Raw genomic sequence first — 14,657 nt, 5'->3', positions numbered from 1 at the left:
GTTTGCTGAAGAAAGGAATTGATGGCATTTTTATCAACATTATAGTAACTCCGCAACCTAGTTTAATTGAAGGTGACCTAGAGTTATATAATTTTAGACAGAGTGAATTGTAAATACAGACACATAAATTGTTTTACTCCTTATTTATTGGTGTTTTGACCTCAGAGAACCAAAGATGTAAACAGATATGTATGAAGGATGAACAATTAGGGATACCGCGGAGAGATTTTAGCCAACAGATGATAATGGAGAAAAGAAAGAGGGAATTGTGTGGGGGGTAGATCCATTAGCTAAAAGCAATAGCCTCAGAGTATTCAGATAATCAGGTTACAGATACAAAGCGAAACATAAATTCCAAATGCATCTAGCGAAAATGACACACATTGGTTGGTAAGAATGGAAACCAAATACCAATTATCTCCTTAAAGAAGTTGAATGTGTTTAATTAACAGTTATTTTAGTAAATTCAACCTTTACCATTACAGAATGCTACCTTCTTACCTATAATAATTTCTAAAATGAATAATATTACTTGAATTGTACTAAAATATTGATAAGCATATACATTAAGGAGGGGAAAAGGTCTCAGAAATAAATGGGTACAATATGTTATAGATGAAAGATACCAAGGCCCAGAGAAGCTAAATGATTTAGTTGAAAGTCACACAGGTGGTTAGAAAGGCCAGGACTTTTTGGATTTTTCTGTTAAATTCAGTTTTCCTTCTGCTACATACTGCCTCAGGGAAAATTTCACTAATCTTCTAAAATTTATGAGTGAGATCTGTATCCAATCGCAACAACAAAATCACTTTAGAAGAAAATTAGTGAAAAGAAATGAATTTTATTCAGATGAGAGATTTCTTAAACTATTCTCATACTATGGGGAATTTACTTAAGAATAATTCCAAGAATATTATCTAGTGGAAAAAATTACTGAGCATTAAATTTTTTTAATCTGCACCCTGTTTTAGTTAATGAGTGCTGAATTTTATATAACTCTTCTGGACCATTATTAATTGTGTCCCCATTCAGAAAACAAATCTAATGAGCCAATTTATAATCTCTACCATAAACAGAAATAAAAGTCACCAATACCTGAATTAACTTTGTTTCACTACAATTATTAGCATTTTAAACCATGTTACACACTTAATAGGATGAGGTCATCCTTGTGCATGTAACATTTTTCAATCATTTTAAAAATTTTTCTTTATTTTTTCATCATAATAACCAAAGAACTGTATTTTCATAAAATGCAGTTTAAAAAATACGTAAAATACAGCAAAGGCCAAACAAACCCTTAAAAACCTAGTAACTCTGTTTCTCTTCCACAACTGATAGAACTATTTAAAAAAAAAAGGGGGGGGGTTTCTTTTTGAGGAGGCCATCTGACTAAATTAGATTATGGAAAAGCTAGAAGTGTGAAAACTTCCTCAGCTATAACGCTAGAGTAGGGCTGTGGGCATAGCTTCCCTAGAATGGGAATATAGTAAGCACAGGTATGAGGAGTTAGGAAGCTGCCCTCCACCCCCCCTTGTGACTGAGGTCATGCCAGCGAGGGGAGCTGGATGAACAAAGAATCAGTACACCTTTCCAGCTTGTCAGGTTACGTATACTTACCTGATTTCACCAAAATGATTTTACCTGTAGCCATGTCTGTAGGTCAGCAACTTGAAAATTTCTAACTGCACCACAGTGAGGTACATGCAGTCTTTGGTGCCGAGCCATGATAACTGAGTGATGTTTGATGCTGCTACAACAGTAAGTGTTTAACTCAGTGGGTGTCAGGGCTATCTAAAAACTAAGCAAAGTAAGGGGCACTGATCATTGTGAAATTAAAAATGTAAGAAACACTTCTATCTACTAATATATGTTTGAAAATGCTTACCCATATAAAATTTCCATTGTTATATAAAGGCTTTCATGATGCAACTCCCTGGCTCTTATATTTTAAAAAGTACAGAATAAAATTCTTAATCCTAAATTTTTGTCACTGCTCTTAAGGTCTATGACTGAAGTAAAAGAGAGAAACACCCCAAACTGGTCATTTTTGAAACCATAAATTCAGTGTGAAACCTGCTTCAAAACTACAAATTATTTTAGACAAATAAATATATATGTTCACATTTATAAAAATTTTCCACATTACTCATAGAAACAAGCTTCATAAAATTTACATACAGAATACAATAAAAATCAGCTCTAACGATGATTTAGCTGTCATTCTCCTAATTAAAAAGTTCTGTGTTTGAGGTATCACTTGAAGAGATGCCAATATGGCACATTTGTAAAACAACCCAGGAGTCTATCCTAAAAATTCTACCCAACACAGCATCATCTCTATGAGGCTGAGCTACACTTGTCTTTTTAAACAAGGAAGAAAATTGTAATTGTTACAATAACAGAGGAGGCAGGTACTAGACACTCTGTGTTTCATGTAACAGTAAAAATTCCTTATAAGTATTTTCATTATCATCTTCCTGCCAACACCATTCATTTCGTATGTCCCAGTTAAAACCAATAAAACAGCTTCATCTCCTATGACTTCCAAAAAAGGCTTGAGATTTAAAAACAACAGTGAAAAATTTCACTACCTTTATATATTATCATAGGATATAAAGCTATTAAGTTTTTCAGAGTCAAGAGCAAAGCATTATCCCCTACCTCACTTTATCACTGCAAGGTGGACACTTGATTCAGCAAATACTCATGAAGTGCTAGGTAGAACACCGCTGTTGACTGTAGTAAAGCCATTTACAATCAACTTATGAAGTAATAACACTAGTCAGACAAAGAGTCAGGAATACCAAAAATAATGTGTTTTGTATGTACAAATAACTATACTTGGGGCATGGCTACCAAGTAATAAGACTGATTCAATACCTTAGAGTCAGCACATTAAAAATGTATTGCCAGACGACAATGGTCCCATATATGAAAAAAAAATGTCTATATGGAAAAGGCTGTGATTTATTGCAAAGCATAATTATATAGCAAATTCCAAGGAAGGTCAGATAACTTTCAAAACCAAATTTCAAAATTTAATGGCTTAGGCTGAAGATTCAGTTACTTTTTGGAGATCTCAGAAGAATTAGGGGTGGAAGAATGCTTTTCCTTTTTTCTCTTCTTTTTTTCCTTTTTGTGATGTTTCCCCCTTTTTGACTTATTCTTTTTTTCTTTTTTCTTTTCTTTCTTCTGATATTTCTGTTTCTTTTGTTTTGAAGTGTCCTCTTCAGCGGAACTGGATGAGTAAGACCTATGGGCAATAATACATACTGACTGATAACTGCATTTATGGCTGATAGGTAAATTTTAAATGAGATTTTAATTGCCTTAAATCATTTTTGGAGCAAGGTGGGGTATAAACAAAGAAATTCAAAATGTGCTTTATATATTTGTATTCTCTTAAAATACTGACTTTGGAATTTTTGCTCCTTGGCCACAGAAACTGACAAGTAACTCTATTCTGCTCAACTCTAGTAATAAGTTTTAAACTCAGTAGGATATAATGATTTTTCTGTGATTTTCAGTTTTTCATCCTGTCATACCCTTCAAAATCTTCTAAGGTTTGAGCAAAGTGTCATTTACCAAGCCTTTATTATATATACAATTCATTCGCATATGCAATAAGTTGTTATCAAAGTCTCTTAAAAGAGTTACAAAAAGATGCAATTGTACCTTGGTATCAATGGGTGAAAGCTGAAAATTAGCAAAATGAAAGCACTTTTGTTAATTCTTTTGATTTTTCAAGTCAGAATACTTCAATCTTGTAGATGCAGAGTGATACAGATGAGCACTTGCATTCCAAAGTAATTTTCACTAGTTACAAAAAAGATGCGTTTGAATGCGTTTGAATGACTATAAATAAATGAAGATGATATAGCATTATTCTTTATTTTTCTAATATTACTCTAATAAAAAATTAGGGGGAAAATTATATAATTCCTTCCTCTACTATGAAAAAAAAGAAAAAGAAAAGTAACAAAAAACAGAGAAGCCATCTCTTAAGATCTTATATAAACAGGTATACAATAATCTGCCCATACCCAAACTCTAAATGTGTGACAAGACAGAAACTGAGTCAACTTAAAATCCTCAAGAGATAGTTGAGTGATCTAACCATTAGAAGTTAAAGCCCAAACTAAGAAAACCTGAAAGAGACATACAGGAGGGAAAAAATAAATGCATGAGACTATATGAGGCCGGGTCTGTAGAGTGACTCAGGAATCCTGTTTAGGAACTCCGAGTTTTCCCTTGTTTCTGTGATGCTGTATTCCCTCCTCCATCTTGTCTATCTTATTTGTACTTTTGGCTGTTTCCTGGGCTTATTTTCTCATGGATTCTCTAGTTCCCTCTTCAACTCCATTATTGTCAACTCTTGTCTGTTTTCCTGTTTTAAAGACCCTGCTTGACCTGTGGATTCTGACTAGAGCTTCTTTGCCTGTGTGTTTTTCTTTGGCTATTTGGTCCTGGATTCTCATTTTTAAGATACAGTGTTAGACTTGCACACAACAGTTCTATTAGGTGGCAAAATCTCTGCTAAGTATGCCCAGAAAAGTTCATTTAATTTCAGGCCCTGCCTGAGATCTGTGAGACCCCAGTCTTGAATAAATAATCTGTTATGATAAAACAAGTATATTAGAATTTGGAAGAAAATAGATCATTTCATTTTTCCTATAAGCAATCCATCTTGCTGTGCTAATGCAAATGACTGAACAATACATGAGTCAGACTACAAAATACACTGAGCTCTACCTTCCTATTAGTTTTTATGTTAAAGATTATTTAACTCCCAACATTTGAGAGAAAACAAACTTTTCCAATTTATAAAGTAGCTGAGGTGTTAAAATGTACATATTAAATGCTCTATGAAGTAATGCGTGACTTGCAGAACCTACTCTGTTAGAGAACTAGGGTCCAAGCCAGACATTACTACTGTCAAGGGCCTTAAAAAATGTCTGTCTGTATGTTTATTCTAGTGTAAGTGAAACTGCACTGATTTACCATAAAAGAAACTGCTTCTTAATTCTTTTGATCAATTTCTTTAACCAGTCAGTTGTTAAGAGTTGATACTAAAAACTCATAGGTGGCTGATGAGGATTGTGAAAGACCTGAAGGAATTTTCAGCATCATAAGTGAGTATATAAATCATATTAGTAACTTAATTTTGTAGCCATGGCAATGATATTTTGAGAATACAAATATTTAAGCTCCAATTTCATATATATGAAGACAAAATATATATGTAAAGAATTTAGAAATCATCCAATTAAAAGCCTGGCTGATGTTTTAAACTCAAAATTCTAGAACACATAAAAGAAGGGAGGGTGGCTATTATTTGTTTATACCTTAATTTGCTCCAGAAAAAAAAAAAATAAGATGGCTGAGTATCAACTTTATTTTTGATTCATGACTTTGTTATTTTACTGAAATAACTGAATATCTAATTCCCATTAAGAAAAAAATTAGTGTCAAATTAATTGGACAACACACAAAAAATAAAATTTTATAATCCATCCGGGATTCACAGTCCTGCTTTTAAAAAACAATGATGTTAAAAAATACCTTTTCCTTTTTTTTTTCAACTTGATTTTCTCTTTGCTTTTTGCTTTTTTCTTCTCCTCTTCTTCATTTACTCCTGTGTGTTGAGGGGAAAGAATCAGGATACCATGAATCTACATATTAATATGGTATGTATACATTTTTTTTATTTTGGTTGTTGGCAATGAATTTCATTGGTTAGGATATTGTGCTTTTCTTGTAACAATTTCTCCTTTCTTGATGGTTTTTTTAAATTGAGGTATCATTGACATATAACATCATATTACTTTCAGGTGTACAACATAATGGTTTGATATTTGTATACATTGCAAAATAATCACTGTAAGTATAGTTAACATCTATCACCATGTTACATAGTTACCCAAAATTTTTTTTCTTGTGATGAGAACTCTTAAGATCTACTCTCCTAGCAACTTTCAAATATACAATACAGTACTATTAACTATAGTCAACATACTGTACATTACATCCCCATGACTTAATTTATTTTATAACTGGAAGTTTGTACCTTTTGACCACTCTTATCACCTGCCTCTAACAACCACAAATCTCTTCTCTGTACCTATGAGCTTGGCTTTTTTGTTTATTTTTTGGTTCTCATATATAAGTCAAATCAGACAGTGTTTGTCTTTCTCTGACTTATTTCACTTAGCTTAGTACCCTTAAGGTCCATTAATTATTTTTATTTATTAAGAAGCTTATAAAAATATTATATGCTCTTTATAAAAATTTTAATCACTGCTAGGTACATTAAGTAAAAAATTCATGTACTCCACGATTAATTCCTATAGCGAATCAATATCAACAATTTGGTGGGTAGCATTTCAGGTCTTAAAAAACAAAACAATACAATCAGATACAGCTTTTTTTTCTTTCTCTCTTTCTCTCTCTCTCTTTCTTTTTCAGTAGATGCCATGCCCAACATGGGCATGAACTCACAACCCTGAGATCAAGAGGGTTGATCTAGCATGCTCTACTGACTGAGCCAGCCAGGTGTCCTTTGAATACAGCTTTTTAAAATTTTCTTTTGCAGACGAACTTAGTTAGCATCATGGGATTCTAGGATCATGATGTCAGGATCCCAGGACAATAACAATAGATCTAATATTTATGTCATCGGTATCCCTGAAGGAAAGGATATATACTATTCTCTAACTTGTTTCTAAAATACGCAATTTGGTGTGTTTTCTTCTAAGCTTGCTCTCTAATAACCAAATATACACATACAATTACTTACGTAAAATGGTTACATATAAGTCCCAAGTTTTTCCTCTCTTTTGAAAGATGGATATATGATATTTTATATGGTATATAAATACAGTGGCATATATAATATTTTGCAACTTATTTCACCTTTGTCAAAAATCAGTTGGACAGGAAAAAAAAAATCAATTAGACTTCTGCTTCTGGGAAGATGAAGTAAGTGTACTTTTCCTATTCCTCCCAGTAAGTTCAACTAAAAATACCAGACATTATAAAAACAAATATAAAAAACTGAAAAGTAGAAATAAGACAGACCAGCTAAGGATCTTGAAACCCAGAGAATGACACAGTAGTGAGTCCCCTGGAATTCTTGCTTCCTATAGCCCAGACTTGGAGCTGAAGAAGTAGGCAACCTGGCAATGTCAACAGGTACAGACAAAAATGCCCCAACAAAAGCCTGATTTCTTTAGCCAAAGGACCAAAACAGGGACAGCCTAGGGACAGGTAGCTGGTAGATAATAACTGCCTTTACTGAAGTCAAACACCACAGAAAAAACTGGCATCACCCCCGCCCATGTCAGCAGAGGGTAGGTGGGGAACCTAGACATTCCGCCCTTGTAAAGCTGTGATAAGGCACCTCAATTCCCCAGCCTGAGAAGTCTAAGTAGGTGTCCAGGACTTTCATCTCTATTGGCCAGTAAAGAGATCTCCACTAAGAGTGTCAATGGAGACCATTTAGGAAGCCTCGACTTCTGCTGCCACCCGGTATTAATGAGGCACCCCTTCCATCTACAGTGAAGTGTTGTCAGAGGAGATCTAATGAAAGTCAGGGCCTTCATCATCACTCAGTAGTAACAAGACCACTCCCACCATGGGTTACCACAATAGGGAGTTGGAACTTCCTACCATCACCCAGCAGTAACAAGAAGTCATCACCACTTTGAGTGTTTGTGGAACCTGAGTGGGGAAACAGAACTTCTGTCTCCACCTGGCAGTCACAAGGTGGCATCCCCACTTTTCCTTCTGCGGTGGTACTAGAGAAAATGAGATAAAGGAGAAGGTTTAAGAAAAGTCAGAGATTCATAATATAACGTAACAAGTTTCAGTTGAAAAGAACTCAACAAGTCAAGAACCAGGAAGATCTCAAAGTGAATGAAAAATGAAACAATGAATATGACAACACCATAATGAGAGATTATTATTAAAATAATCTGAAAAAGATTTTAAAGCAGCTGTTATAAAAATGTTTCTATGAGCAATAACGAGATGCTGGAAACAAATGAAAAAATATGAAAGCCCGAAAGAAACTGAAAATCCAAAGAAGAACAAAATAGAAATTTTAGAACTAAAAATACAATAAATGGAATTAAAATACTCAGTGGATGGGCTCAATAGCAGAATGTCAAGCACTGAAGAAAAATATCACTGAACAGGAGAACAGAACAACAGAAATCACCCAATCTGAGCAATGCAAAGGAAATAGATTTAAAGAGAAGAGACTCAGGAATCTGGGGGACAGTAACAAAAGATACAATATTTATGTCACTTGGAGTCCTGGAAGGAGAGTATAAAGAAGGAGGGGCTTTAAAAGTACTTGAAAAAATAATAGCTGAAAACTTCCCAAATTTGGCAAGGGACATAAACTTACAGACTCAAGATGCTGAGTGGAATCCCAAACAGGATAAACCCAAAGAAATCCATATCAAGACATATGACAATTTAACCTTTGAAAACTAATGAAAAAAATCTTGAAAGTAGCCAGAGAAAAATAATACGTTACTTATGTGAGTGAAACAATTAGAATGGAAGCAGATTTCTTATTAGAAAGCATGGAAGCCAGAAGTAAGGGGCGCAGCATTTTTTAAGTGCTGAAAGAAATGTCAACCTGGAATCCTCTACACAGTAAAAATATCCTTCAGGAATGAAGGAGAAATCAGGACATACTCAGATAAGGAAAAAGTAAAAGAATGTGTTACCAGCAGATAGACCCTAAAAGAATGGCTAAAGGAAGTTCTCTAAATGGAAAGGAAATGATAAAAGAAGGAACGCTGGAACATTGAGAAGAAAGAACATAGTAAGCAAAAACATGAGTACAATAAGCTTCCCTTCTCTTGAGTTCTTAGATTACGTTTGATGGTGGAAGCAAAAACTATACCACTGTCTCATATGGTTCTAAATGTATGTAGAGAACATATTTAAGACAATGGTATTATAAAGGGGAGAGGGTAAAGGGAAATAAAGGGAGGCATGGTTTCTACTCTTCACTTGAATTGGTAAGATGACAACACCAGTAGACTGTGATTAATTATGTATATATAATACCTAGAGCAACCACCAAAAATTGCTATACAAAACACCACAGAAAAATTTAAAAACACTACGGACATAGTCAAAGACACTACAGATAAATCAAAATGTACTTCTAAAGTGTTCAAGTGACACTACAGCTAAGTCAAAGCACTAGAGGTAATCCTAAAAGATATTCAAGTAACCCACAGGAAGGCAGGAAAAAAGAAACAAGAATGAAAAACAGAGAGAGTCAACAGAAAACAAATAATAAAATGGCAGGATTAGCCCTAACATTTAAATAATTAATGTAAAAAAAAGATACCAATTAAAAGAAATTGGCAGAATGGATTGAAAAATATGATTCATCCATCCACAGTCTACAAGACTCCCACCTCAATTAAAATGACATAGACACACTGAAAAAAAAGGATAGAAATGATACGTCAAACAAACATTATCAAACAAAAGCTAGAGTAGCTATATTAATAGCAGATAAAACAGACATCAGAACAAAGAAAATTACCAGTGTGAGAAAGAGGCATAATATAATGATAAAAGTTTTGACTCACCAACAAGAAATACCCTAAATGTGTATGCACCAAATAACAGCTAAAAATATACGAACCAAAAACTGATAGTCCTGAAAGTAGAAACAGACAAATCTACGATGGTAGAGACTTCAACATCTCTCTCTCAACAATTAATAGATACCATACACAAAGTCAGCAAGAATAGAGAAGAGCTCAACCATACCATCAATCAACAGAATCTAAACAATATTTAAAAAACACTCCACCCAAGATAGAATATACCTTGGGTCATAAAGCGAATCTTAACAAACTTAAAAGAACTGAACGTATATGAAGTTATGTCTCTGTCCATAATGGATTCAAGTAAGAAATCAGTAAAAGAAAGAAAACAACACTTAAAAGTAATCCATGAGGCAAAGAAGTCTCAAGGAAAACAAAACACACTGAACTGAATGAAAGTGAAATACATAAAAATTTGTGGAACACAGTAAAGCAGTGCTGACAGGAAAATTTATAGCACTAAATGCTTACAAGAGAAATGAAGAAAAGTCTCAAATTAATAATACCTAAGCTTGAATCTTAAGGGGGGAAAGCTAAATAAACACAAAGCAAGTAGAAGGAAGAAAATAATAAAAGAAAATAATAAAGCACAAGAATTAATGAAATTGAAAACAGAAAAAAAATTAGAGAAAAAGAATAAAACAAGGAGCTGGATCAATAAACCTGACAAATCTCTAGCAAAATGTGAAAGAAAAAAAGACACAAATTAATAGTGTCAGGAATGAAAAAAGGTATATCAGCGTGGACCTTGTATACATCAAAAGGATAAGTGAAATAAATCTGACAACTTAGACAACATGGACCCCTTTCTCAAAAAACAAACTGCTACACTCATCTCACATGAAATAGAATATTTCAGTAACCCTTTAACTATTGAGGAAATCGAATTTGTAATTTTAAAACTTCCAAAAAGAAATCTTCAGGCCCAGATAACTTCACTGAAGAAGTCTACCAAACATTTAAAGAAAAATTAACACTACTTTAATACAAATCTTATGCAATCTTTCCAAAAAATAGGAGAATGAAATCTCAATATTCTATGTCACTGTTACTCTGATACCAAAATCAGACTAAAATAGTACAAAACAAGAAAACTATAGACCAACATGATTCATGAATATAGATGGAAAAATCCTTAACAAAATATTAGCAAATAGAACTCAGGGATGCAAGGCTGGTTCAGTTTTCAAAAATCAGTAATATAATCTACCATATTAACAAGCTAAGGAAAAATCATAGTATCATACTGATCAATGCAGAAAATACTTTTAGCAAAATCTGACAATGATTTCATAATAAATACTCTAGGCAAAAACAGGAATAGGGACGCCTAGGTGGTTCAGTTATTAAGCGTCTGCTTTCAGCTCAGGTCATGATCCCAGCGTCCTGGGATTGAGCCCCGCATCGGGCTCCCTGCTTGGCGGGAAGACTGCTTCTCCCTCTCCCACTCCCCCTGCTTGTGTTCCTTCTCTAGCTGTGTCTCTCTCTGTCAAAGAAATAAATAAATAAATAAAAATCTTTAAAAAAAATCAGTCTATTCAATTTTAAGACTTATTATACAGCTACGTTAATCAAGACTGTGTGGCAGTGATGGAAGAAAAGACACATAGATCAATGGAACAGAAGACAACTTAGAAACAAACAGACACAAATATGACCACCTGATATTTGGCAAAAATGCAAGAGCAATTCAATGGAGGAAAGATAGCTTTCCTACAAAGAGCGCTGGAACAATTGGTTATCTTTAAACAAAAGACTAAAACTTGGCTTAAGTCTCTCATCTTACACAAAAATCAACTCAAAAAAGGATCATAGACTTAAATACTATTCAACAATAAAAAGAAACAAACTCTTGAAATATGCAGCAACCTGAGTGCATCTCCAGAGAATTATAGCTAATGGAAAAAGCCCGTCTAAAAAGATTATATGCTATATGAATCCATTTATCAAACATTTTTGAAATTTTATTATAGAAATGGCAAATTTTTGGTTGCCAGAAATTAAGAAGATAGTAAGGACAAGAGAAAAGTGGGTGTGGCTTTTAAAAAGGTAATATGAGTGACCCTTGTGGTGCCAGAAATATTCTTTATCTTGACTCTATCAATGTCAGAATCCTGGTTGTGATATTGTACAACAATTTTGGAAGATGTTACCATTGAGGGAAACTACATAAAGGGTACAAAGTACTCTCTGTATTATCACTTACAGCTGCATGTGAATCTACAATTCTTTGAAAATAAAAAGTTTAAAAAAATCAATTGGCCATAAATGTATGAGTTTGTTCTATTCCATGGATCTATCCTTACATCAATACAACACTGCCTTAATTACTTGTAGCTTTACACTAAGCCCTGAAATTAGGTTGTGCTAGTCCTCCAACTTTATTACTCTTTTTCAAAGTATTTTAGCTATTCTATGTTCTTTACATTTCCACAAGACCTTTAAAAGTGGCTTGTCAATTTCTAAAACAGTCTGCTAGAATTTTGATTGTGATGAGTTTGAATCTATAAATCAGGTTGGGGAGAACTGACATTTTTTTTTTTAATTCAATTAGCCAACATATAGTAGTACATCATTAGTTTTCGATGTAGTGTTCAATGAGTGAACAGACATCTTAAAAAGACTGAATCTTTTATTCCATGAATATGGTCTATCTTTTGATTCATTCATTTAATTTCCCTCAGCAATGTTTTGTATGTTCCAGACTTGCACATCTTCTGAAAATTTATCCCTAAGTATTTCACATTTTTAATGCTGTTATAAAAGGTTTTTTTAAAATTTCAGTTTTTGATTTATTGTCACGATACAGAAATACAAGTGATTTTTTGCCCATTGGTCAATCTTGTATTCTATAACTTTGCTGAACTTAGTTCTTAGGTTATTAGTTTCTACAAGTTTTTTTGGTAGATTTTATGGGATTTCTATATAGAGGACCAAGTCATCAGTAAATAGTTTTTCTCTTTCCTTTCCAATCTGGATGCCTTTGATTTTTCTTGTCTTATTGTGTGGCTGGACTCTCCACTATAATGTTGAATAGAAGTGGTAGGAGTGGACATCTTTGCTTTGTTTCTTATGTTATGGAAACATTCAGTCTTTCACCATTAGGTATTATGTAATCTTCCAGCTTTTTATAGATGTCCTTTATCAAGTTGATGAAGTTCCCTTCTTTTCCTAGTTTGCTGAGTATTTTTATCAAAAATGGACAGTGAACTTCCTCATATAATTTCTTAAAATACTGTAATTATTATATAGGTGTTCTTTTTTAAAGAGCTATTAAAAATGGTGAATTACATTGGCTGGGTTTGAACTGAAACAAATCTTACACTACTGGGATAAACACCAATTGGTCATAACATCCTTTTCACATATTGTTGGATTTGGTTTGCTAAAATTCTTTTAATTGCTTAAACTTCTGTTTGTGCCTGTATTTGTAGGAGTCTCTACTTGTAGTGTTATTAGGGGAATGCTGGTCTTATAAAGTGAATTGGAAAGTACTCCCTCCTCTTCAATTTTTAAGATTTTATGTAGAAATGGTTTTATTTCTCCTTCAACATCTGGTAGAAGTAAGAGAGAAGCCATTCAGCTTTGGAGTTTTCTTTGTTGGAAGTTTTTAAACTAAACATTTAACTTCTTTAATAGATGTAAGCCATTCAGTTTATTTCTTCTTCAAAGAGTTTTTTGTAGATTGTATGTTTCAAGTAATTGTCCATTCTATCTAAGTTGTCCAATTTATTGGCATAGGTTTTTCACAATAGTCCCCTTATTTTAATACCTGTATAATTTGTACTGTTGTCACTTCTTTCACTTCTGATACTGGGTTTTTTGTTTGTTTGTTTTCATTTTTACCTGATCAGTTTGGAGAGCAATTTTTCAATTTTATAGATCTTCTCAAAGGACCAGCTTTTAGGGCTCCCTGCTCAGCAGGGAGTCTGCTTCTCCCTCTGACCCTCCTCCCTCTCATGCTCTCTGTCTCTCGTTCTCTCTCTCTCAAATAAATAAATAAAATCTTTAAAAAAAAAAAAAAAAAGGACCAGCTTTTGGTTTTACTAATTTCCTCTATTGTTTTCCTATTTTCCATTTCAGTGATTTCATCTCTGATCTTTTTTATTTTCTTTCTTCTGCTTACTTTGGGTTTCATTACTCTTCTTTTTCTAGTGTTTAAGGCAGAGGTTAAGTTGTAAATATGAGACATTTCTTCTTTTCTAATACAGGAATTTAGTGCTGTAAATTTGCCTTTAAGTACTGCTTTAAGAGCATCCCATAAATATTACATTGTGTTTTTGTTCATTCAGTGCACAATACTTTCTAATTTCCTTTTGCTTTTTTTCTTTGACCCAATGGATTATTTAGAAGTATGTTAGATTACATATATTGGGGAATTTTTTAGGAAGATGTTACTAAATTCCTAATTTAATTCCCTTGTGGCTAGAGAACATATTTTGCATAATGTGAATCCTTGAAAATGTATTAAGATTTGTTTTATAGCACATAATAAGGTTATCTAGGTAAATGTTCTTTGCGCTCTTGAAAACTAATGTGTATTCTGCTCTTGTTGGGAGATGTGTTCTATAAATATTGAATAGGTCAAGTTGGTTGGCAGTGTTATTCAAGTCTTATATATCCTTTCTGATTTACTGTCTACCAGTTCCATCAATTACTGAGAGAGGAATGCTGAAATCTCCAACTATAATTGTGGATTTATTTATCCACAAGGATTTTCCCTGGTGATTCTAGCAGTTTGTCTCATACAGTTTGAATTTGTTATTAGGTGCATCACCACTTAGTATTCATAAACACTTACTTTTCATATGTCCTCTGCACTAACACTTTTATCATTATAAAGAAACCTTCTTTATCCCTAGTAATATTCTTTGTTTTGAAATTGACTTGATCTGACATTAAAATAGTCATTTTAGCTTTTTCTTGAGCAGATTTTTTTTGTATCTGTAAGTTCAGAATGACTACTGTAAACATGCCCCTCCCCCAAAGTTATAAGAAACTAAGCAAATAAGT

General features: G+C 33.3%; 1 protein-coding gene across 1 annotated transcript in view; it reads right to left on the bottom strand.

The window, feature by feature from the left end:
• Positions 1–128: 128 nt before the first annotated feature.
• SREK1IP1 (SREK1 interacting protein 1) overlaps positions 129–14,657 on the bottom strand; it is a 43,045-nt gene continuing 28,516 nt past the window's right edge. Inside the window, exons 4-5 of the mRNA XM_036066958.2 lie at positions 5,566–5,638; positions 129–3,256 (exon numbers count right to left, since the gene is read on the bottom strand). Coding sequence (XP_035922851.2) covers positions 3,067–3,256; positions 5,566–5,638 — 263 coding nt within the window. The 3' untranslated portion in view covers positions 129–3,066. The remainder of the gene's footprint in view (positions 3,257–5,565; positions 5,639–14,657) is intronic.

Source organism: Halichoerus grypus, chromosome 2, assembly GCF_964656455.1.
Source record: "Halichoerus grypus chromosome 2, mHalGry1.hap1.1, whole genome shotgun sequence".
In the NCBI taxonomy this organism is placed as follows: domain Eukaryota; kingdom Metazoa; phylum Chordata; class Mammalia; order Carnivora; family Phocidae; genus Halichoerus; species Halichoerus grypus.
Note: the sequence above shows the minus strand (reverse complement) of the source record. Positions and strands in the feature narration are given on the sequence as shown.